We start from the raw sequence: 23174 nt of genomic DNA on the forward strand, positions 1-23174 counted from the left end.
TTTTCTCACTCCCTGGTCTCAGATACTACTATCACTTACTATTGATTCAGTTGGGCTTCCCTTGTCTACTGGTAACGTGCATTGCATGGGAATATATTGGGACCTGATGGAATCATCCGTTTTATCAGCCTTCCACGTGTCATCACCACATTCGGAATTTGCTTCAACTTCATTCCTTGACAAAAATAAAAGGTAATTAGGCATACGTCAGAATTTAATGACGCAATAATCAGACGAAAATGCAGTACCAAATAACTCAAAGCTCAAATATTATGGCGACAAACAGCATTTCTAACCGCTATATGCTTCAAGTGTGGAATAAAAACTACAGATTTTTTTCCAGAGGAGCTGAGGGATTACTTACGTATTCATTTGCTCTATAATTTTATTGTAAACGGAATATCGGCTTTCTTTTTTCCATAAAAAATCCATATGCTGATATATTTTGTTGTCAACTGGGCGTACTTTCATCGCCAAAGGAATAGAACTTACCAATCTGTTCACATCCTGTAAGAGATAAGTTTGTCAAATTGCATTACGCTGTAAAAAATGATTCTTTAAAATGAAAATCGATTCACAGCATGACTTTTTCGTCAGATAATAAGTTTTGCTTTAAAAATGGCGCATTCCGCCCTTTTACCTTTCTCAAAATAATAATTTTCCGAATATGGCGAAATAAAAGGAACTTAATATTTCGTACGATGCAGGTATTTATTAGTGTGATCTAATTCTTAGCGATATCCAAATTCTTCCCCAAAGTACTTACCTCCTCACGCACAGTGGCGTCATTTGTACTGTAATATATATCTATTGGGACAGAGATATTTTTTATGTTGTATGCAGGTGGGCTTTCTCCTCCATAGAGAATGTTATTTTTCTCTTTTGTGTAGCTAATCTTTTGCAGTCTTCCTCCTTGAAAATAAGTAACTCGAAGAAAATGACTCATCGGAAAGGAATCTTAAATGCCTTAAAAAATTTCATGAATTTGAATTAAATGTGAGGCCATGATGATCATCTTACCTGCGTCGCCCACTTGGATGAAGTGCATCAGTGTTTTAGAAGAGAGCCCTCCTTGCTGGTGGTTGATAGCTTCCCACAAAATGGACGGCTTTTTGTTAAAAGGAGATATTGGCATCAACTGGTTACCTCTGCTTCATTTTATATAGATCTTTTCTTTCTCAATACCGTGTGCTAGTTATTCCAGCGTTATTTTAATTTCTACGTGCTTGCTTACCATTGGCGTTATAAGTACTTATCAATGAAAAATACATATGGGCATCTTAAAATTTATTGTTAGCTTTCAGGCTACTCATCAGTAAATGACAGGTTTCCGTGGGAAAATTGTCTTTAAATAAAAAATATAATATATAAATATATAATATGTATATATATAATATATATAATATGTAAATATATAATATTTTATATATATATGTATAAGGAAATACTCTAAGAAATTTTCATCCAACGGATACGCAAGCATCAGTAAATTACTTTATTATTTTAAATTTCATGGTAAAATTTACGGTCGACATTTCACTTTTGGGGTCCGATTGTTCAATATCATAATCTTGATTTGAGACATGGTAGAGGCCAAAAATCATTATCTTGGAATACGCTTACGTTTTCACGGGGATCTAGTTGCCACCCTGTGATGAGGAAGATAGGGCAGGAACAGATCGTCGGATAAATGTTTTCCTTCCGGCACATTTCACCCCACAGAGCCTCCGTGACCTTGGCGCTGAAGTCCTTTCTCCCAAACGTTGCATACCAATCCTGAAAATAGCCGATTGCACTAGTCATATAAATTGCTATGGGGTGACTTTAGGCCTCCTGGTGCGATGGTTTGACATGTTCTGAAATTGTTTTCCCCGAGTAGTTTCCTTGTTTTTGCAGAGTATAATTGCTATCGATACATCTTGGATTACGTAAAAATTACTGTACCACGAAAAACCAGCAATATTTGATTATAGATTAATTCATGGGATGATCGTTAGTGATAGACCATAAACAAAGAGGCAAAAATATTCCGATAGTAAATAATATTATTATGAATATATGTGAATATAATGGATTTATCCTCGTTGATTCATTGATTCTGCCAAATAGTTTCCTATCAGGTGTTATGAATCACTGGGTTGATTCAAGGATACCAGGCCTCAATTTGTCGTTTATATAGATAATGCATTACTTACATTATTTTTGATCAGTTGTCTGTAGCTTTGGAGATAGAGATAGGCAAACTTAATTGATGATAGTCTTTTGAAAAATTTATTTTTTTGTGGAGAAACTAGATGATTTCTATGTATCTTTTTATGTCTCAACCACTTCAATATCTTCTGAATCAGGACGCAATATTTAAATAATTAACAAGTGATACGCCCTTATAGTTATTTTAGCATGGAAAAATCGCAAAAACGATCTAAAAACAAAGCATAGGGATGTTTTTGTATGAAGATTAAGGATCGCCGCATCTAATTGTCATTATGTGCCGATTACATTCAACTCGGTAGTTTTATTGAGAATTTTTTCCACCGGCAATATTACTTTGTTAACATAAAAATATATCGTGAGTAAATAATGATGAAATAATTGTATTTATGATATATTGTTTTCAATACAAATAATTGGAAACAATGTAGTTTGGTAATAATCAGCGTTAAATTAATCTTTCGTACCGCCAAACTCGATTGAATTCAGCGCGTTAGACGATATGAAACACGATTTGTCACCGTCGTCCCGTAATGAGCGTCTCTATTCTGCTCAAGGTAATCAAGTACAAAGTTGATTTGATATTTGAGAGTAGAGCTCACCACTTACATCTCATAGGCTGGTAAAACTCACATATTCAAGCTATGGGGCCCAGTTCCTTTCCCTGTGGCATCATTTGGTTTACCACGGAGTTCTATGAATTAGAAAATCGTATCACTTGAATTTTAGATTGGATTGTTCAAAGGCATCACATGCATGATTTGAGTATAACTCAGAGTATCTTTTGTGACCGTGAGAAATGCAAATCATTCAACTAATATCCAATTCCCTCAAAAATACTCAGTATTTCACATGAAGGGTCGTGTAATAGGCAATCACTGCACACAAAATTGAGACTGTCTATCATCAAACGCTAATACCGGGATTTTATTTCAATCAACTTGAGAATTGATTTTAAGAATTTTCTCTAACATATTTATTATAGAATTAAGCTTTTTGCAAATCTAAGAAATTCTTAAAAAATCTGCAAACTCAGCTCTTCGCTAAGTCTCGAGACCGGAGAATTAGCAGTAAATGTTTAAATGAGCTCTAAAAATATCCGTTTGAACTGTTCTCACAAATTTGGCAAGTCAATGATTTTGGCGAAAGAAGACACCTCTTTACACTTTTTGATCTTAAGTTATTATCGATCTTTTACGGCTTGGTTTACATTGAAGAATATCCTTTTAGTTTTAGGACAGAAGTGGAAATATAAATCTGTAAAATATAATGTCTCCTAGTTAAAAATTGAAAATATAGCTTTCACTTTCACCCTAAATAAAATATTTACAACGCTGCTTGCTTTGATTTAGCTATCCCTAAACGTCAATATTATGTTTAAGCAAGCTGGGACGTGTATAGTAATTCCAAATCATCACCACATTTATCAGCATCCTGAAGCTTAAGGGTGTAGCTCACCCAATGGAGTATGGGAATTCACATGTCAGGGTGAGGGGGCAGAACCTTTCCCTGGGCCAGCTATGGTTTCCCAGAAAGATCTGGTACTCGAAAAAATATCACAGCTTGGGTGAAGCTGACGATTTCCAGAGGTACCCCCGTTGATCGGACTAGGACCTTCCAATCAAAATCCTATCGCTCAATCCACTGGACTACCACGTCCCTTCCGCGTCGTAATAGCACTTACATTTACTGGGGAGACTAAATATGTTTTTATTCCTTCATTACGGAATCCTTCCTCCACATCTAATTTAACTGAAACTGTCAAACTCATGCGGCGTCCGGGTTCTTCCGCAGGAAATAATGAATCCGATTGGGTGAAAATCGCATTACCGCCGCCGCCACCTACAGATTTGAAGGCCAAGCACTGACCTCGAGTTCGTCAATCGTTCCCACGGTGCTATTCATGATGGTCTGGGTGTGATTCAAGACGGTGACGGGGGCCATCATGTGCACCGACTCTATTTTCTGGTTGTACTCATGGCGTTCGCTCAGAGTGACCAGCAAAGCCGTGCAGCCCATGGAATGGCAGACAAACGCCGTCCTATCTGACCCTGTCGTCTCGAGGATGTGGTCCACCACCGAAGGTATGTCGTAAAAACCCATCTCATGCCAGCTGGAAGACAATGAGAATGATATGCATGTTAATATGAATGAATTAAATATGAATATACATTAATAACACGATTGACAATATGAAATGCGCGAGAGAGAGAAAACAAAAGTGATGAGATTCTCCAGAAAAAGTAACACTAATTTAAATACGAAATTAGTCGGGCAAAACGTGGAGCAAGTGAAGTAATTCACGCTTTTTGGTAGTATTTTGATATGGACATGGACGTATTAAAAGGGCCTTTAGAAGAATTACAGGTTCCAAAGAAGCATTTGTAAGAAAAAGGGGGAATGTGTGGACAAGACACCACAAAATTTGGATTTATTTAAAGAGTATTGGGAAAACGTCATTAAAGGGTCGCAGGCAAATGTTATCTTTCGATGGTGAGGCCTCAGTTGGATTATCCTACTAGTATATGGGATCTTCATGAAGTTGGATTGATGCTAAATTATATCTCGAAAAGCGTAGAAGAGACAGATTTGTTAAACGCTGTTATAATAAAATGAGTAGCGTATCAAAATTATTAGTGAAGCTAGGTTAAAAATCACTCGGGAAGCGAAGGTTGAATTAAAATGAAATCTCTTTCATGACTTGAAAGGACGTCTCTCCAGCAATGATGTTGAAAATGTATTATTAGCTTCATCGAAATTCGGTTGGAGATATCATGTAAATAAAATTAGAGAGATTAAGTGTAGAACAACCGTATTTTTTATGTATATGGTGTCTATTTAAGATGCCATTTTTCCACAAACGATGAGGCATCAGGATAACGTGGTCTGATCACGCTAAGGGTGAGAAAGTATCGAATGAAAGAAGAATACTAGGTATTTCCTACAAAAAAATACTAGTTATTTGTACCTGAGGATGGCGACTATGTGTTTTAACTAGTTGTATCAAATTAAAGGTTTTGTAAAAAAACCTAGTATTCTTCTTCTGCAATAATTTTATTTGTTTTAAGCTATATCAAACCATTTCTTTTCAATGGCTATATTAAGTAATCGTATATTTTCCCCATAACGGCAGTCAGGAGGTGGTCAACGGTGAGAGGCGAGCGACTGCTGAAGTCTTAGTAGGTCACTGAATAAGGCGGATTAAGATGCGTTCGTATTGATTGGTGAGCTTCAGAAGTCGAGGGCATGTGGAAATACTTCTAAAGCGTCTGTTTACTGAGTTCTTTCAAAACGGAGCCCTACCATGTTTGCGAACGTCTCTGCAAATTTAGCCACGGTCGTGAATCTCACCCTTCCACTAGCACCTGAAACAATGCAAAAGAATTCGTTGTTACATCCATAAAAAACATTGGCATTTTTGTCGGATGTTTGCATTGAAATAATGTAACCGAATGCCTCTCGATTACTTGAGGAATTTAACAGTGCTAAGTATGAGAATCCGTGGCGTGTTACTAAATGCTAAGAATCTAATAATCGGCCTCCTCAAAATTAGTGACAGTGGGCGTTCTACGTCATTAGCTCATTATTATTACATCTACTATACCCTATTATTTCTACGAGATGAATAATGTCTCCAAAGGCCTAAAGTTTTAAACCACAAATATATTTCGACACAACTCGAGTACGTTGGTAGGCCTGGGAGGTCACGATGAATAAATTACTCATTTTCGTAATTTCCCTCTATACTTTTACAACACTGTAAAACACGATTCGGCGTAACTATATCATCTACAGCTATATGTAAAAACATGTGCTTTTGGGTGGTAGATTCTATGTAGGGGACTAGTCTGAGTGGGGTTGGGTGGAATGAAAGGAGAGAAATGGAAAAGGGGGATTGGGAGTTTGATGGAGGTGGGCATGGGTAGTGGATCTTTTTATCTTGTTTGAAAGGGGGGGAAACTTCTAAGTTCAAGTAGGATCCCTGTATGTTAAGCTCTGGGGTTTTTAAGGTCAACTTTTAAAGGAGCGAATTGCTGATGAAAGCCACATGTTTCAATAGGATTCCTTCCTTATATTGTTGAACACTTTCAAAAAGTTCCAAACCATCTAACCGTCTGATTTTTGTCTATAGATTTAGTATATCTGGCCGGAATGAAGAATTGTGTGCCATGCTCCATTGGTTTGTCTTCAAAATTCCTTTCTCTTTGACTTTGATATAGATTTAATTTATTGAGATAAAATGAAATATTTATCTAAGGTGGATGAAATCTTATTTATTTAATTATAATCGAAAAAGTCGTTTCTCCGAAAGAAACCAACAGGGAAAATGTTTCCTCTCCTTCCAAAAATTAATTAGATTTCCGAAGGGTATTATTCTAACGGATTTAGTGAGGTCGAGAAAAGAAAACACTGGTCAAATTACTGTCAAAATCGCTGGTCTGAAGAAAAAGTTATCTTCTCTATTTGCAACATTGAGATCCCATATAATTATTTTTATCCTATTATTATTAATAGTGCAATGTAATAATGAAACTACCCAAAATATACAAAGTATTGTCATGGTTTACACAATTTTGAAAAGAGTGAATTTAACCGTTCCCCTTAAGAACATGGTTCTTAACGTTTTTTCACATTAAATTCAATGCTTGATTTTGATAATTAATTTCTTACTCAAATGCGGAAGACTAATTCTGAATTCTCTCTTACCTGAAGTTCCAGAAACCTTCTTCTTCAGGTGTAAAATCCACATTTTTTCTTGCATATCGGTTTCCTCGAAAATTCATCAGCCAAACGTCGTAGCCGTTGTCGGCCAGTAGATACCCTGCGAATTAAAATGATTCAAAGTTGATTTCCGTGAAACCAGAGTTACCTCAGAGATTAGGGTACCATTTTCCCTAAAACAGTGCATTTATAACTTGGTATTATTAATAAATGTTTTACAGAAGATAGAAGTACATTAAGGGGAGAGACGACTTATCCGCAACTTGCCTGACTGCTCAGGGGCGAGTGGCCGATGGAGATTCAGGATAGACAGTACTAACTATAGAGGTAAGAAAGGGATTTATGTTGTCACCCGTGCTTTTCAACGTATGCGTGAAGATATGGTAAAAGAAAAAACGGAAAATTGGAATGAAAGTCGTCGAGGTGTTTCCAAAGTCATTTAGGCTTGCGAGTGATGAATATTTAGTTAGGCAGTCAGCTAGGAGGTTACAAGTATTGCTATGTCAATTTAAAAATCACTGTAATAGGCACGGGATAAGAATAATGTAAGCAAAACAAAAGTTCTGCAATTTTCAAGGAACAGGAAGTTCAATATTTAAGTAGCAGTTAGAAACTAGTGAAGGTGGAACAGCTACCTTTAGCTACAGCTAGCTCTTAGAAGTGTCCTGGACGAAAATGACAAAAGTAACAGAGACATAAGAAGAAGAATTGCGTTGGGCAAAGAAGCTTTCACAAGGAGGAGGGAATTTATAAAAAGGACGTTGGGTAAGGCTGTTGAGAAAACGCTCGTTAAAACTTGGAGTGGACAACAAATTAAGTACTAGGCATGGTAGGGATGTAGAGAGGATTGTTGGGAGAAATAAAATATTGGTAGGAGAGGTATATTCAAAGCGATTTGATCGCCGATAATTATTGAAGCTTGTAATAGAAAAGAGGAATGAAATATTATTTCACTGTAGCAATGGGACTACATGAAACTATTGCGCTTGAGATTGAGAAGGATAGATAATTGTGAGCGTTAAAAAAAATGTGTATCTTAATCATATATGTGGACGAGAAAGATTGGAAGGAAGCATAAGTACTCATACCTTCCGCAGATGTAATATGAAATTGGTGAAAAATAATTGGCCCATGGGGGGATCGAACCCACGACCTTCGCGTTATTAGCACGACGCTCTAACCAACTGAGCTAATGGGCCGATATTAATAAATTCGAGGAAAAAGAATCAATCAAGGGCAATTTATTTTATTTCACGCTGTATTTAAAGCAATATTCTAAGCGGGGTTAACTGGATAAATACATTTCCTGATCACATTAAAAATAATATTTGGCACTCCACTATTTAAGGTGGCATGCTGATAGAGACTTATTTAAAATCGCTACATATCTTGGATTAGTCTAAAAAGACACTGCCTGTTACCAAAAGAATATTAAACTGTTCTTCAATTTCGTATACTTTCTACTTACCTTAATTCCAGCCAAAATGCTTGTTATTTCCCACCCCCCCCCCCCCACTTCACTCACCTGGTATTGCGATTTTCCGACTACCAGAAAGAAAGTACCATCTTCAAACCAGTTCTCCCGCGTGCAAAAGTGCAGCATTCCAGAATCGCACACGATATCAGCTGGCCCATTAGCTCAGTTGGTTAGAGCGTCGTGCTAATAACGCGAAGGTCGTGGGTTCGATCCCCCCATGGGCCAATTATTTTTCACCAATTTCGTATTATATTGGCGAAATTTATGAGCACTTGCGCTTCCTTCCAATTTTTCTCCCCCACATTTATGATTAAGATAAATTTTACAGGAGAGTCTTGATCCCAGAGATGGAGTTAGTACATGCAATAAGTAGTTATTACATACTGTCCACAAGGAAGTCTCGGATAGAAATTCATGCAATTGCGGGTTTTTTAAAACAGTTTTGTACGAATTGAATGCTAAAAATAGGCAGCAAACAGTTATTTTGGAAGTAATGATACTCCCATGGCTATGACACCGATAAAGAGCCGCGCAATGAAATGATTTTAAAGATAAAAATTGAATGATAAAATATTTAGCCTATGGGGGGATCGAACCCACGACCTTCGCGTTTTTTCGACGGCTCGACTGTCGTCTGACAGCCGAGCCGTCGAAACGTCAAATAACATATTTTGAGTGTCCTTTCTTTGTGTCTCTATAGTCTAAAAATCTACATCTGTGTTTTTATATGTTTGTGCGTCGCCATCGCCATTTCGAAGATATTTTGAAATATATATATATACATAATTTATATATATATATATATACATAATTTATATATATACATAAATATATATATATATATATATATATATATATATATATATATATATAATTTAAATCGCCCCTTTGCGTCTAGGATAGTAATATGTGCTGTCGAAATGTTGACTATACTAATCTGTTAGAAAATGCAATTAACATTTATATCAATATTTGTACTAAAATTAAATATTATTACCAAGTAATATAATGTAGTAACGAAGCATTGACAAGTAATATTTTTATAAAAATGTTCAGAGTAGAATGGGAAGGGCTTTAGCTGGAATGAATGTGGGCGGTGATACAGTAAGCCAGGTTTGCAGGTGATCAAGCAATGAAACAATCGAGTGACAGCCAAGGGATCGTAGTTTTTATTAACTACCTCACAGGAAAAATGCGGGAGGCATGAAGTAAGGTTTAAGTACGAGAAAACAAAATTAATGGCATCTTCAAGAATTCGGAAAGCTGAGCTTAAAATTGGGAGTATGACGAAATAAAACAAAGCCTGAGCAGTACTTCAGAGGAAAACGAGCATTGAAATGGGTGCATTAGGAAAAATATTTCGCTGAAAAAGAGGCATCTGCAGAAATAAGAGAATGGATGACCCTACAATGATTAGGGAAACGAAGAAAAAATTAGTTAATACTTAAATATAGAGCATGATGCCCAATGAATGTGAGAGATGGTTTTTGATACAAGAGGAATAGGCTCCTGGGATGTGAGTGTGGCGGAGAACGGGAAAAAATAAGTTAGAGGGAGAGGATGATAAACGTTGAAGTTTTCAATAGAAGAAAGGAAGTTGCGGGGGTATTCCAAAAAAGTCAGAGTAAGTGGATTGAGGGAATATGGAAAGGTATTAATAATGATGAAAATGAAAGTATGTTGAAGGCCGAAATAGAGCGTTGGATAAGCAGAGAAGAGGAAGGGAGAGGGTGGAGCGTTTAAGCAGTTTTATTTCATCCCAATTGGTACCAAAATGCCTTCTGGTATTGCGATTTTACCGACTACCAGAGAGAAAGTACCACCTTCAAACCAGTTCTCCCGTGTGTTAAAGTATAGGGTCTCAGAATTCACTTATCCATGGAATTGGCCCATTCGCACAGTTGGTTAGAGCGTGGTGCTAATAACGCGAAGGTCGTGGGTTCGATCCCCCCGTAGGCTAAATATTTTATCATTCAATTTTTATCTTTAAAATCATTTCTTTGCGTGGTTCTTCATCGGTTTCACTGCTCAGGGAATATCTTTACTTCCAAAATAACTGTTTGCTGCCTATTTTCAGCATTCAATTCGTAGGCATGCGTACAGCATTGTTCTAAAAAATCCGCAATTGCATGAATTTCTATCCGAGACTTCCTTGGTGAACGTCTGTCGTAACCACTTATTTCATTTACTAGTTCCATCTCTGGGATCTAGATTTCCCTGTTACGCTCAATTTTAGGCGTTCATGATAAAAGTAATAGATGCCCATTGCACTCTAAAAATGGCAATGGGACTACATGAAATTATTGCGCTTGAGATTTGAGAAGGATATATAATTGTGAGCATTGAAATTGTTATCTTAATCAAAAATTTGAACGAGTAAGGTTGAAAAAAAGCACAAGTTCTCATAAATTTCGTAAATATTATAAAAAATTGATTAAAAGAATTGGCCCATGGGGGGATCGAACCCACGACCTTCGCGTTATTAGCACGACGCTCTAACCAACTGAGCTAATGGGCCGATATTAATAAATTCGAGGAAAAAGAATCAATCAAGGGCAATTTATTTTATTTCACGCTGTATTTAAAGCAATATTCTAAGCGGGGTTAACTGGATAAATACATTTCCTGATCACATTAAAAATAATATTTGGCACTCCACTATTTAAGGTGGCATGCTGATAGAGACTTATTTAAAATCGCTACATATCTTGGATTAGTCTAAAAAGACACTGCCTGTTACCAAAAGAATATTAAACTGTTCTTCAATTTCGTATACTTTCTACTTACCTTAATTCCAGCCAAAATGCTTGTTATTTCCCACCCCCCCCCCCCCCACTTCACTCACCTGGTATTGCGATTTTCCGACTACCAGAAAGAAAGTACCATCTTCAAACCAGTTCTCCCGCGTGCAAAAGTGCAGCATTCCAGAATCGCACACGATATCAGCTGGCCCATTAGCTCAGTTGGTTAGAGCGTCGTGCTAATAACGCGAAGGTCGTGGGTTCGATCCCCCCATGCGCCAATTATTTTTCACCAATTTCGTATTATATTGGCGAAATTTATGAGCACTTGCGCTTCCTTCCAATTTTTCTCCCCCACATTTATGATTAAGATACACATTTTTTTAACGCTCACAATTATCTATCCTTCTCAATCTCAAGCGCAATAGTTTCATGTAGTCCCATTGCTACAGTGAAATAATATTTCATTCCTCTTTTCTATTACAAGCTTCAATAATTATCGGCGATCAAATCGCTTTGAATATACCTCTCCTACCAATATTTTATTTCTCCCAACAATCCTCTCTACATCCCTACCATGCCTAGTACTTAATTTGTTGTCCACTCCAAGTTTTAACGAGCGTTTTCTCAACAGCCTTACCCAACGTCCTTTTTATAAATTCCCTCCTCCTTGTGAAAGCTTCTTTGCCCAACGCAATTCTTCTTCTTATGTCTCTGTTACTTTTGTCATTTTCGTCCAGGACACTTCTAAGAGCTAGCTGTAGCTAAAGGTAGCTGTTCCACCTTCACTAGTTTCTAACTGCTACTTAAATATTGAACTTCCTGTTCCTTGAAAATTGCAGAACTTTTGTTTTGCTTACATTATTCTTATCCCGTGCCTATTACAGTGATTTTTAAATTGACATAGCAATACTTGTAACCTCCTAGCTGACTGCCTAACTAAATATTCATCACTCGCAAGCCTAAATGACTTTGGAAACACCAAACTATACAAAATTATGTATATATATGTATATTTCAAAATATCTTCGAAATGGCGACGGCGACGCACAAACATATGAAAACACAGATGTAGATTTTTAGACTATAGAGACACAAAGAAAGGACACTCAAAATATGTTATTTGACGTTTCGACGGCTCGGCTGTCGACTGACAGCCGAGCCGTCGAAACGTCAAATAACATTTTTGAGTGTTCTTTCTTTGTGTCTCTATAGTCTAAAAATCTAAATCTGTGTTTATATATATATACACACACACATATATATATGATATATACCCTGGGTGTGGCAATATAACTTCCTTTTTGAAAGCGTTTTGCGTTGAAAAAAGGAATTATTGTTGCCGTACCCTGTTTCTACATGCATTTGTATTTTTTTCGATGTGCAAATATGGGCATAATGTATGTCTGTTTGACTTGTATTTTTGTGTATGCATGTAATTATAAATTTTATGCCTAATATAGTATTTATACGACGATGGGTTAAATGGAAGAATGGACCATTTGGTCTCAATTTCGTCCAAATAAATACCTCTATCTATCTATCTATATACTTATATATTTGTGTGCATGTATACATATGTAATTTAATTTTTGAGAGATGGGTAGATCAGTAGGCATAGAAAAGATGGTTATGAGCGTTGAAAGGTTTCACTATTAGTAATGGTGAAATATTATGGATAGCAAAGTTTGAGTGAAGAGAAAAGTCTATTTCTACTATCAAAAAGTCCGCTTACAAAAAGAGACATTATTTGGAATTAAATTGAGCAACAATAGTCGACCAAAGATCAAAAACGAAGGAAGCATAAAAAGAAGCAATTCAGAGAAAGTGCAAAGAAGATTTAGAAGAAGCAAGTGATCTACAACTATCTACATCTACACAATACCCACCAAGCCGCCGCAAGGGCGTGTGGCGGGGGGTGTTAGGTCACCAGGCATACGCGCACAAGCGCAATCATGCTACCTCCACTAACATATTAGTTACTAACATATTAGTTTGACCATGCACTCAAAAAATGTTAATCGCATGAAACAACGTGCTTACATGTAACACTATTCCATAAAAGGATACATATATTCAAACCACGCTGTAGATCTGTTATACTTATCGGTCTATTAAATAAAAAAGATGACATGCAGGGTATGGACAAATAGATACACTAAAAATTCTAATTATCTCCTACACGATTTCTGTCATATCTATTATGAATTCTAATGGTTCGAGGAAATTTTAAATCTATCCTTTCTACAACAAATCCCCCTGATTTTATGCTGGTGATCTGATCTACCGCAATAAATGGGGGTCTGTAATATGTTTTTAATATCCTCAGTGATGAATAATGGCATCAAAGGGGACTATGAAATAATGAAGATATTTACAGTAAACAGGACAGCTTTGACAGGGACTAATAACTAGTTAATCTTCGAATCGAGTGTCTATAATGATGATGAGGTTAAAATATTGTTTTTTGGCAGAGTGTAAAATCTTAGCCCATTCTTTCCGATATCTAAAAAGATGCATACGTACCGAGTGCATTTTCTGGCCCAGTTATCACCCAGTCCGTGGAGGTGCAGAGTATTCCATGTGCCAGGATAACCGACTCCTTCCTCAGGTCCCTGCAGTTGGGTGTGTCAGTTATCCTGAATAGGGTGAGGACGTAGTTATCTGATGTAGTGACTTCATGCTTCTCCACAGAGTAACCGTGCCAGGCAATTAGGTCCTCCTGATAAATTGCATGTATTTTTAATCAATTGCTAAAGAAATAGTGTCCTCATGCGGTTAAATATTTTTTTAGTTCATCCCGATTGATATTTTCAATGAAAGAAAAGTATTTCAAATCGTTGAAACCTACCCCAATTCTTTATCATTTGTTATCGCCTCATATTTTCACCCATTTTTTTCGGCTTTGGCGTACTACACCGTAGGTGAATCCCTTGCAACGAAAACTAAATAATTTTTTGAGAATGATAGTATACTTAAGGTTACAATTTCGTCACCGAATTTCAAAATTTCGGAGTAATACTAAGAGCATATGTTAGTATGGCATTTGTATCCCATTTTTGCGTATTTTTATGCGGTATTTCTTATTGTATGCCATGTTACAAATATTCCTTGCCTTTATATGCCATGTTCCAAATATGCGACATCATAAGCAGGTCATTATTATTTGTATCACTTTTTGTTGCCATGTTTAATGTTAGTGAAATAGTTTCTAAATATGGATTGAAAGGAACAAATAATTCACGAGCTAAATATCACATTTGTTGCTCTTGATAGCAAAAACATTAGCGCTCAACTTGAAATTCGTTGGCTGCGATATAACAAAATTGTGAGCGTGAGTAGAGCCGGATCTATTTCATTTACTTTGATAAGCTTTGTCACGGTCCTTACGGATCTAGTCAATGTTCAGCCATATACACTAAACTCAGCACTAATACAACGATTACTCGTTGATTTATTAAATTTCTTTCTTAATTGGCATCCAATCTATCCACTTTTCAACGGGGTGAAGTTCTAATAACAATCTAAATTTCTATTTGCTGAAGATGATGTTATAATTCATCAAAACTCACTTCCTAATTACCAACTATCTCCCAGGAACTTAACTTATTCCCACCTCTATCGCTATTTGATAGCTTTGTAAGAGCGATGCGTAATACTAAAGTTGTGATTTGCCTGGAGATACGTATTTACCGTTGTGGGAATCTCTGCACCATCTTCCTTCGCCTCCGCTTGTCCGAACATCAACAGCATGAAGAAAATGTCTCTCAATATATTCATTGCTCCTAGATGAATGGGAATAAAGTGAGTAATTTAAATTTATTCTAAATTTATGAAAACAATTATAATATTTAAAAAATTGAAAAATATATCGAGGTGACCTTCGGGTTAAGAACACTCAGGTATTTCTTACGTGAAGGAAGACTGCCAACCGTAGTTTTGAAAATATCCTTTATACCCGTATTCTCTTTTTTTTACCTGCCAAGTAGCTGCTAGGCTTAGCGTAACGCTTTATAAGTTCACAAATCTCAACTCCTTGAAAATGCGCTCGGCGCAGAACATTAAATAACCCTCCTTTGGTAGCCTGTCCTGTTCAATTTTGAGCAAAAATACTCTCCAGTCGTTTCCGCCCGTATTCTTTTTAATGTGGCCTCATTGTCCTCCGCGTGACAAAGGGAAATCAATTTACTTTCAGAGATTATGCCATGATTCTCGTAATATTGCGTCGTAAATTGAGAAACTTCTCACTTCCCAGAATATTCATAAATATTCCACTCCGAAATTCTCTGGAAATCAAAATAATTATTCTCGACAATTCCATAAAATTTTTTCAATGCACGTGTGTTTCACGAAATTTCAACCACCTTCGAAGAGTGATCTACTTTTTCATCACATGACATGAATCATAGTTACATGTAACACCGTAAGTAAGAAAAGTAATATGAATCGCCAGCCTGAATACTTTTGAGTATTTCTCCTCATACAAGTGGTTTACCGTGATTTCCGTGATCCTGAGTACTCAGAATCTTTATCAGCTGACCCTAATGCTAAACAACGCTGGTGCGACTCTTGGCAATTAGAATAAAGCTTAAAAAAGTGCGCCGTGATACATTTTTGGAGAAACAAAAATTCCCTCCCGAACACCTATTGCATCGGGAACGCCGAGATGGAATTTGGAGACTCAATTAAATACCTAGGCGTCACCCTCACACACGACCTCTCCTGGGTGAAACACGCACGGGGAATATGTGGAAAAGCTAACAAAAAACAAGGATTTATTAGAAGAGTACTAGGTAAATGTGATGAAAAGGTCAAAGAGAAATGGTTTCTGTCGCTGGTTAGGCCTCATTTATAATATTCTGGAAGTGTATGGGATCCTCACGAAGTTGGATTAATGGCCGAATTTGATCGGGTGTAGCGTAGTGGAGCTAGATTTGTAAAACGTTATGATAAATTTAGTAGCGTATCCAAAATATTAGAGCAGCTAGGCTGGGAATTACTCACAGAGCGAAGGTTAAATTACAGATTGAAGCTCTTGCATGAATTGGAAGGAGGCCTGTTTAGCAGTGATTTTGAAAATGTATTATCCCGCCCATTGCACTTCGGTAGGAGAGATTATGTCAAAAAAATTAGAGAGATTAAGTGTAGAACTGATAGATTTAAGATTTCATTTTTTCCACGAACGATAAGAAATCATATTAACACTGTCCGACCGCGGTAGGGTCATGTTCGGGTAAAAATTAGTCTGGTAGGATTCACCCCCTACGACACACCATAGCGGTGGCTTGAAGGCTACATAAATTAATTTAAAAAATAGTTGAAATCGCATATTCCTGTAAGCAATTTCCGGAATGACACGTGTATCCTTCAAATTGGTATTAAATTAATTCTAATATATATTTTTCTAAATATTTTTTTTAAAGTAAAAAAGCAACTTTATTTAGAGCAGATTCGGTATTACTCCTACACGCGCTGATCAAAGTTGGTCAATTTTGAATCTTCATAACACGGTAAAATGATAAAATACATCTAATTTGTCAAAAGGTATGTTAAATGTTTGAATAAATGTGCTAGGGAATGATTTTAATCTTTTTGATGACTGGTTAACTAAGGTTTGATCACCCGAACATCTAAATGTGATGAACTCTCTAATTACTTCAATTACTACCTCGAACTCTTTCCAAGGCTATTTCCTAATTTTCTCTGCGTGTATGTGTACGAGATCTGTTCAAAAGGTCCCAGAACTTATTAAATACGGCGCATCCAGTTGGTTATTTTTTAAGCTGCTTGAATGGGTAATGTTTGCCGAAGTACCACCTTTAGTTACGGTCGTTGGTGTGAGGGGGTGTTCGTGGAGTGTGGCGAAAAATCGGATCCGCGGACATGATCTCTTTGAAGGAGCAGCGTTGTTCAGTAAAATTCTGCGGGAAACTCTGCAAATTCATCACGGAAACTTTTGAGTTAATTGCCAAATGGTATGGTGAGATTACTATGAAATATTCTGCTTGTTATGATTGATTTATCTGGTTCAAAAAGGGGTGGCGATCAGTGGAAGACGACGAGCCTTCCAGAAGACAATTAAAGTCGACCGATGAGCCCCACGTCGAGAAAAAGAACGATCTTGTTCGTGTGAATCTACGTTTGACTGCCAGGGTACTTTCAGTGCATGTTGCATCTCGCTTGGTTCGTGCTATGAAATCCTGACGGAAAAATTATGGATTGAGTCGCCGCCGAATTTGTGCCTCGCCTGATGGTAGCAGACCAGACATAACATCGAGTTTAAGTCTGTCAGGAACTGTTTGATGGAGCTGCCTTCTTGTCCAGTATCGTAACAGGTGATTAGTCAGAGTAATGATTAGAAACAAAAGGGCAATCTTTACAATGGATTGGTGAAAAATCCCTATCCCAATAAAAGCTCGAAAGTCAAGGTGATGTTGACTGTTTTATACGACGAAAAGAAGGTTTTGCATTGCTAATAAGTTACGCACAATCCCCCTTATACCCTAAAATAAATGCCAGACATTCAACACGGAGTACTTACTTGTCAGTTTTAAAACGCTAAAGAGAGAGAATCAGGTGAAAGCGGCCCAAACTTTGGAGTAGCGGCAAGTGGTTTGTTCTCCAAAATATTACAACTATTTTGAATAGGACCCTGACCAGTAATTTGTTGTGAAGTATTATTTTTGTAATTAATAGAGTTCGGGAACTTTACCATGCGTGGCATGTGTCCTAACAACTCCCGCCACACGCCCTTGCGGCGACTAACGGAATATTGCATAGATGTGGATGAAAAATGATTCTTCGACTATTATATCATAAATCTAGTTTTACACTATAATGCACTTGTGGGAAATTGTATGCAAAGTAGAGGGCCTTTCGTATAAGTATGACTGATAATGAATACTATATTGAATCCTTGAAACACATTTAAAACTAGAAAATATTCATGGGAAAAGTCATCTCAACGTGTAGCACATATATGTGCCTTAAAATATTAAATAAACAATATTAAAATCCAAAAGTAGTAAATAGATATAAACTTCTTATTTCGATATGCCTTCGACCTTATAATTTAGTGGTGTTTGAAAACTTACCCTAATCTGGATTATTTGGAGTCCAGGGAACGAAGTAATATGTATACCACTAAGTGGTATACTCAGTGGAAGGTACTATATCGTATGGTTAACCTAAAATCCTCAAAAATTACAAAATAACAACTTGGAGCACCAGGGAACTGAAAACGTGGGAATCACACTGATCGGCACAAGCGTTTCTCGTAAGGTTGTTTTGCCTGCCCATAACATCAGTCTTAATGACAAGTAGCGCCGCCGTGGAAGTTTCGGAAACATTACTATTGTTTCGAAGATTCTCCGTAAATAGCAAGAAAATACGTACACTCCCACGGCTGAAGTTCAAATGAACTTCACTTCCTTTACTTTATCAATAGAAAAGGAATGTCATGTACAAATATTCCTCTTTTCCAGTAATTGTTATTAAACGAGATGATTTGTTAGCGGGAATTACGAGAACGATTTTGTAAAGTGAAGAGCTGATATTTTTCTCCGGATCTCCACATTGTACAGAGCATTAGAAGAACAATCTTTTGGGTTGATTACTCTCTTCTTTGTTCGTAAAATGTGAATTTTAAGCAGAAATGGGCTTCTTGTCATCAGTTGAAAATAAATATTTTTTTACAGTAGGGATAACGGAAATATGAAGAATTGAGTTCGCTTTCCACACCGGATTTTTCGGAATTATGATTACTCACCGGTTTATGTTAAGAATGATGCATACAAAGTCATTTTGGGAATTAAATTTTGGAGGGAATTTCTTATAGGCTCACAGGTCTAAAATGTACGTACATGTTGATATTTCCTATTTATATCAGTATTTTATGAAACAACGAAGCGAAAAAATAAAGAAAATTTTTACCTAACATCCTAATAAGCAAGTAGTCCAGTCCAGTAGCATGGTTTTTCTGAACGGAGGGCCCGGGTTCGACTCTGGGTACTTCTGGGAACCCACAGATTTGCCCAAAATTTAGGTCTTCGCCCAAAATGTGAAGTCTTTGGGACGAAACCTGCATGTCGCAGACGGAATGTTATCTGCCAGGCATTTGATACGCGACCACATAAGGTTTGCATAAAAAGTATCGGTAACAATATTCACCTTGCGTAAGCTGTGCTGAATTCAGACCATCAGTTAAGTGTTCTCATGATTGCAAATTGTATTGGCATTGTTAAAATGACAGTGTACACCATTATCACTAAATATTTGGCGATGCGAAAGTTCTGCACTTGACTCATCCCGAAGGTCTTGACGGATAACCAAAAGCAGTGTCGAGTGTCTGCCTGCGAAGGCATTCTGCAACGGCATCGCGACGATTTCCCAACCCTTTTACAGTCATGACTTGGCACCAGCAGCGGACTATGTCTAATTCCCACAAATTAAATCCTCCATCAAAGGACACCACTATGGAGCCCTAAGTGCCATCAAAGACGCTTGCACACGTACACTTAAGGACCTTCCGGAATCTGCCAACAATCTGCCTTTGAGTCGTGGAAAAGGCGCTAGTAAAATTGTGTCGACACTCAAGGGATGCACTCGTACTTCGAAGAATTTTGAGGCGTTTTAGAACTATCTGAAACAATTTTTCCCAAACTTTTCCCGATACTTTTTATACAAATCATTTATATTCCATCCATATGCGTGAGAGTAGAAAAGAAAATTCCTGAACAAAAACCTTCAGATAATCTAGTTTTTGATAGGAGTATTTTTATCATTTCAAAACCTGCTGTGGTCGTATGAACCCTTCCCTCTTAGTTTTCCTCCATAATGGACCATATGATCAAAAAAAGGAAAATCATTTGATGCGAATAAAATAAGATCCATGACGTTTACGTTTTCATTTTTTACGTCCCTTGTTTCATCCTGCCAAAGACGGAAATCTCTCTTTAAGCTGAAAATTCCATGCTTTCATCAGCCATTCAGCTTGTGGTATTTTATGCTAAATGTATACGATATGTTTAGAAAAGGAATTTACCTCACTTTTAGAACCAAAAGCTGCATGTAGACTGTAGAGTGTGTAACGATAGCCCCCAAAGAGATATGTGAGTCAGAATTCTCTAGTTGTTCAATGGTGAAGAAAACCTACCATCATGCTGCATGAAGTTTTGCATATATTGCTGATGAATAACTGATCACCTTTACTCGCTTGGGATATGTAAATATGTGGTTTTTATTTGGTGATTGTTAAAAGTCTGAAGCGTTGAACAATAGGCAAAATTTCGCCTTCGCAAATGATTTGCCTGCCTTTTGAAGTTATGACCACATTTAACTGTCATGATATAGATTATTTTTGTACTAAAGGAACCTCAAAGGAAATATTTGGTGGCTAAAGAAACGGTAATACTGACTAAAAATTACGGAATTTTCACGGAAAAATATCACAGAGTTCTTCATTACGTAAAACCTGTCCTAAGATTAAAGTGAGTATTCGATGATTGTAGTTATTCTGATCTTCTCTGAGCGCGTCAGGTTGCTCTTAAGTAAATATGAAAGATTATGGAAACTCTCACAATGGCGCACATAGTTTCGCATCGGAAACCTTTTCAGTAACTATTATCGCGCACGATGCGTTGCTGATAAAAATTGAGGCAAGCGCTACTTATATTTCTCTAGGCTAGATAATGCTGATTTTTCACTCGAAAATATCCGATTTGCGGAAAATATGATTCCATTTTCTTCAAAATATCCGATAAACTTCTACATAATCCCCTGTGCTGAGAGATTTTATTCATTATCGTTGTTCAGTCATCCAAGAAGTAAAGAAAGACAGCAAGTTGATTAGACAATTATCAATGACATCAGAAAAGGCAAATTGAGTTATGAAACAAACAAAATCGCGCATTAGATGAGTATGAAAAGAACAGATGCCTAAAATTCTCCATTATCACATTCTGTGCTTCCCGGTTTTGACAAACTTCTTTGTCTTGACTGAAGACATCCGTTTCAGGGGTGGTTATAGGTAATGTGCGCAGAGCCCAGACCTCATCTCCCCTTGTAGAAAGTAAGGGAGTAAAAATGTAATGCTCAAGGTGTGATCAAAAAAGACAGGACTGATTTTATAACTTGTTTATTCCGACGGATACAGCTTAATCGAACTTGTCGCCCTCAAAGTGCATGCCTTGTTTGACGAAACACCTTTGCCAACGTTTCTTCCAGCTCTCGAACCCTGCCTGGTAAGCTGCCTTAGGGATCCTCTTCAGGTCCGCAGTACCTTTAGTTTTCCTCAATGGTGTCGAATTGGCTCCCGTTCGAGGTTGATTTTAACTTTGGAAACAAAAAAGTCTGCACAAAGCCACGTCTGGAGAGTAGAGTTGCTGCGAGATCACGGAAGTTCCGGTTCTGTCGAAAAACTCTGTCACGATCAGCCCCGTGTGAGCCGGCACGTTATCGTGGTGGAAACGCCATGCATTGTTTCTCCACATGTCCGGCCTATTTCGGCTCACTGCGACCCTCAGCCTCTTCATGACCTTTAGGTAGAAATCTTTGGAGACGGTTTGACCTAGAGGGACTTATTCGTAATGAATCAGCCTTTGCCAATCAAAGAAACACACCAGCATGACCATCACATTGGACCGGGACATGCGAGCTTTCTCTGGTCGCGGAGAATGAGGACCGTCCACTGAGAAGCCTGGGTCTTTGTCTCAACATCATAACCGTAAACTCAGATTTAGTCACCGGTTACGATGGTTTTAAGAAACTATGGGTCGGTATTGATTCGATCCAGGATTTCCTGACAAATGTCCACACGTTTTTGTCTCTGTTCATCAGTCAGCACCCGCGGGACGAATTTTTATGCGACGCGCGTCTTGCCCAAAATGTTTGTCAAAATTGTCTGAGAGGATCCAAAACTAATGTTCACTTCCTCGGCTATCTCCCTAACAGTCCAACGGCGATTTTCTCGCACCAAATTGACATGGCTGGAGTCTGTCGAAGTGGAAGGGCGCCCCGTTCGCGAATCTTCATCTGTCGAGGTTTTGCCCGATTTAAAACGACTGTATCACTCAAAACACTAGCTTCGACTCTTAGCTTCATTAACAAAGGCTTGCTGAATCATTTCAAATGTCTCCGTAGCACTTTTTCCTAGTTTGAAACAAAATTTCACCCACTCACGCTGTTCCTCTAGCTCCTTCATTTCTGCCGTTACTCGTGGCGACGAACAGGTTAAGACACGTACCGCTGCTGCTGCGTAAAGACTCGACGTAAACAAACGCAACACCTCTCGTCTGATGTGTCGCTAGATGGCGCATTGTGTCTCGCTTCGATCCGTTAAACGGTTTGCGCAGAATAAAATCAGTCCGGTCTTTTTTTGATTACACCTTGTAAATAAATACTGAATAGGAAAATATTTTCTTCCTAACGACCCAAGACAAGGTGAAAAAGATCGACAAAATGATAATTTCTTCAGTTCCTATGCAGTAATGGTGCTGTAAACATTCTTTTATTTTCTCTCATTTCCCAGCGTTGGTTTCTTTTTTTAATTTAGAAGCTTTTATTAACGGTAATAACTGAAGACATTCATTTAAAATACTATCGCAAAGTTAACCTTAGGGTTGCGACTCATCCCTTACCAAAATTCCGCATCCGTCTCTATTCGTGTGCGGCTTTTATGCTCCGTACAACCTATTCTCAGTACATGATTTAAACAACGATTATTTTTTATCCTTAGCGTGCATCACAAACTCCCGCGTGAGTTTTACTTGGTGTGGATTCTTTGATGACTGTCGTGCTCTTCAAGCTAAGAGTTTACATTAATGATTTCTTTGCCGGGCAATTATTGTGACGCAGCGATGTTTACTTAGAAAATATCAGATGGATCAACCCCACCGTAATTCCGTAACTACCGCATATGAAAACTATTTCGGAATTTTCAGATACCCTGTAATGGGCCACATCTCACTATTTCTTGAAGAAGCGAAAGATATTCCATGACGTGAAAGCATGGGCGGTCAGCTCAC

The 23174-nt window shown here is 37.5% G+C and overlaps 1 protein-coding gene and 4 non-coding genes across 5 annotated transcripts in view; 2 read left to right on the plus strand and 3 right to left on the minus strand.

The window, feature by feature from the left end:
• LOC139698024 (lipase 3-like) overlaps positions 1-14931 on the minus strand; it is a 65985-nt gene extending 51054 nt beyond the window's left edge. The window contains exons 1-3 of the mRNA XM_071596881.1: positions 14845-14931; positions 13678-13873; positions 6919-7033 (exon numbers count right to left, since the gene is read on the minus strand). Coding sequence (XP_071452982.1) covers positions 6919-7033; positions 13678-13873; positions 14845-14931 — 398 coding nt within the window. The remainder of the gene's footprint in view (positions 1-6918; positions 7034-13677; positions 13874-14844) is intronic.
• Positions 8059-8132, minus strand: TRNAI-AAU (transfer RNA isoleucine (anticodon AAU)). The gene has a single exon. It is a non-coding gene; the product is annotated as a tRNA-Ile (tRNA).
• TRNAI-AAU (transfer RNA isoleucine (anticodon AAU)) lies at positions 8562-8635 on the plus strand. The gene has a single exon. It is a non-coding gene; the product is annotated as a tRNA-Ile (tRNA).
• TRNAI-AAU (transfer RNA isoleucine (anticodon AAU)) lies at positions 10855-10928 on the minus strand. Its single transcript has one exon. It is a non-coding gene; the product is annotated as a tRNA-Ile (tRNA).
• Positions 11359-11432, plus strand: TRNAI-AAU (transfer RNA isoleucine (anticodon AAU)). Its single transcript has one exon. It is a non-coding gene; the product is annotated as a tRNA-Ile (tRNA).
• Positions 14932-23174: the final 8243 nt, after the last annotated feature.

This window comes from Hetaerina americana, unplaced genomic scaffold, assembly GCF_022747635.1.
Source record: "Hetaerina americana unplaced genomic scaffold, ioHetAmer1.1.p SCAF_8, whole genome shotgun sequence".
In the NCBI taxonomy this organism is placed as follows: Eukaryota; Metazoa; Arthropoda; class Insecta; order Odonata; family Calopterygidae; genus Hetaerina; species Hetaerina americana.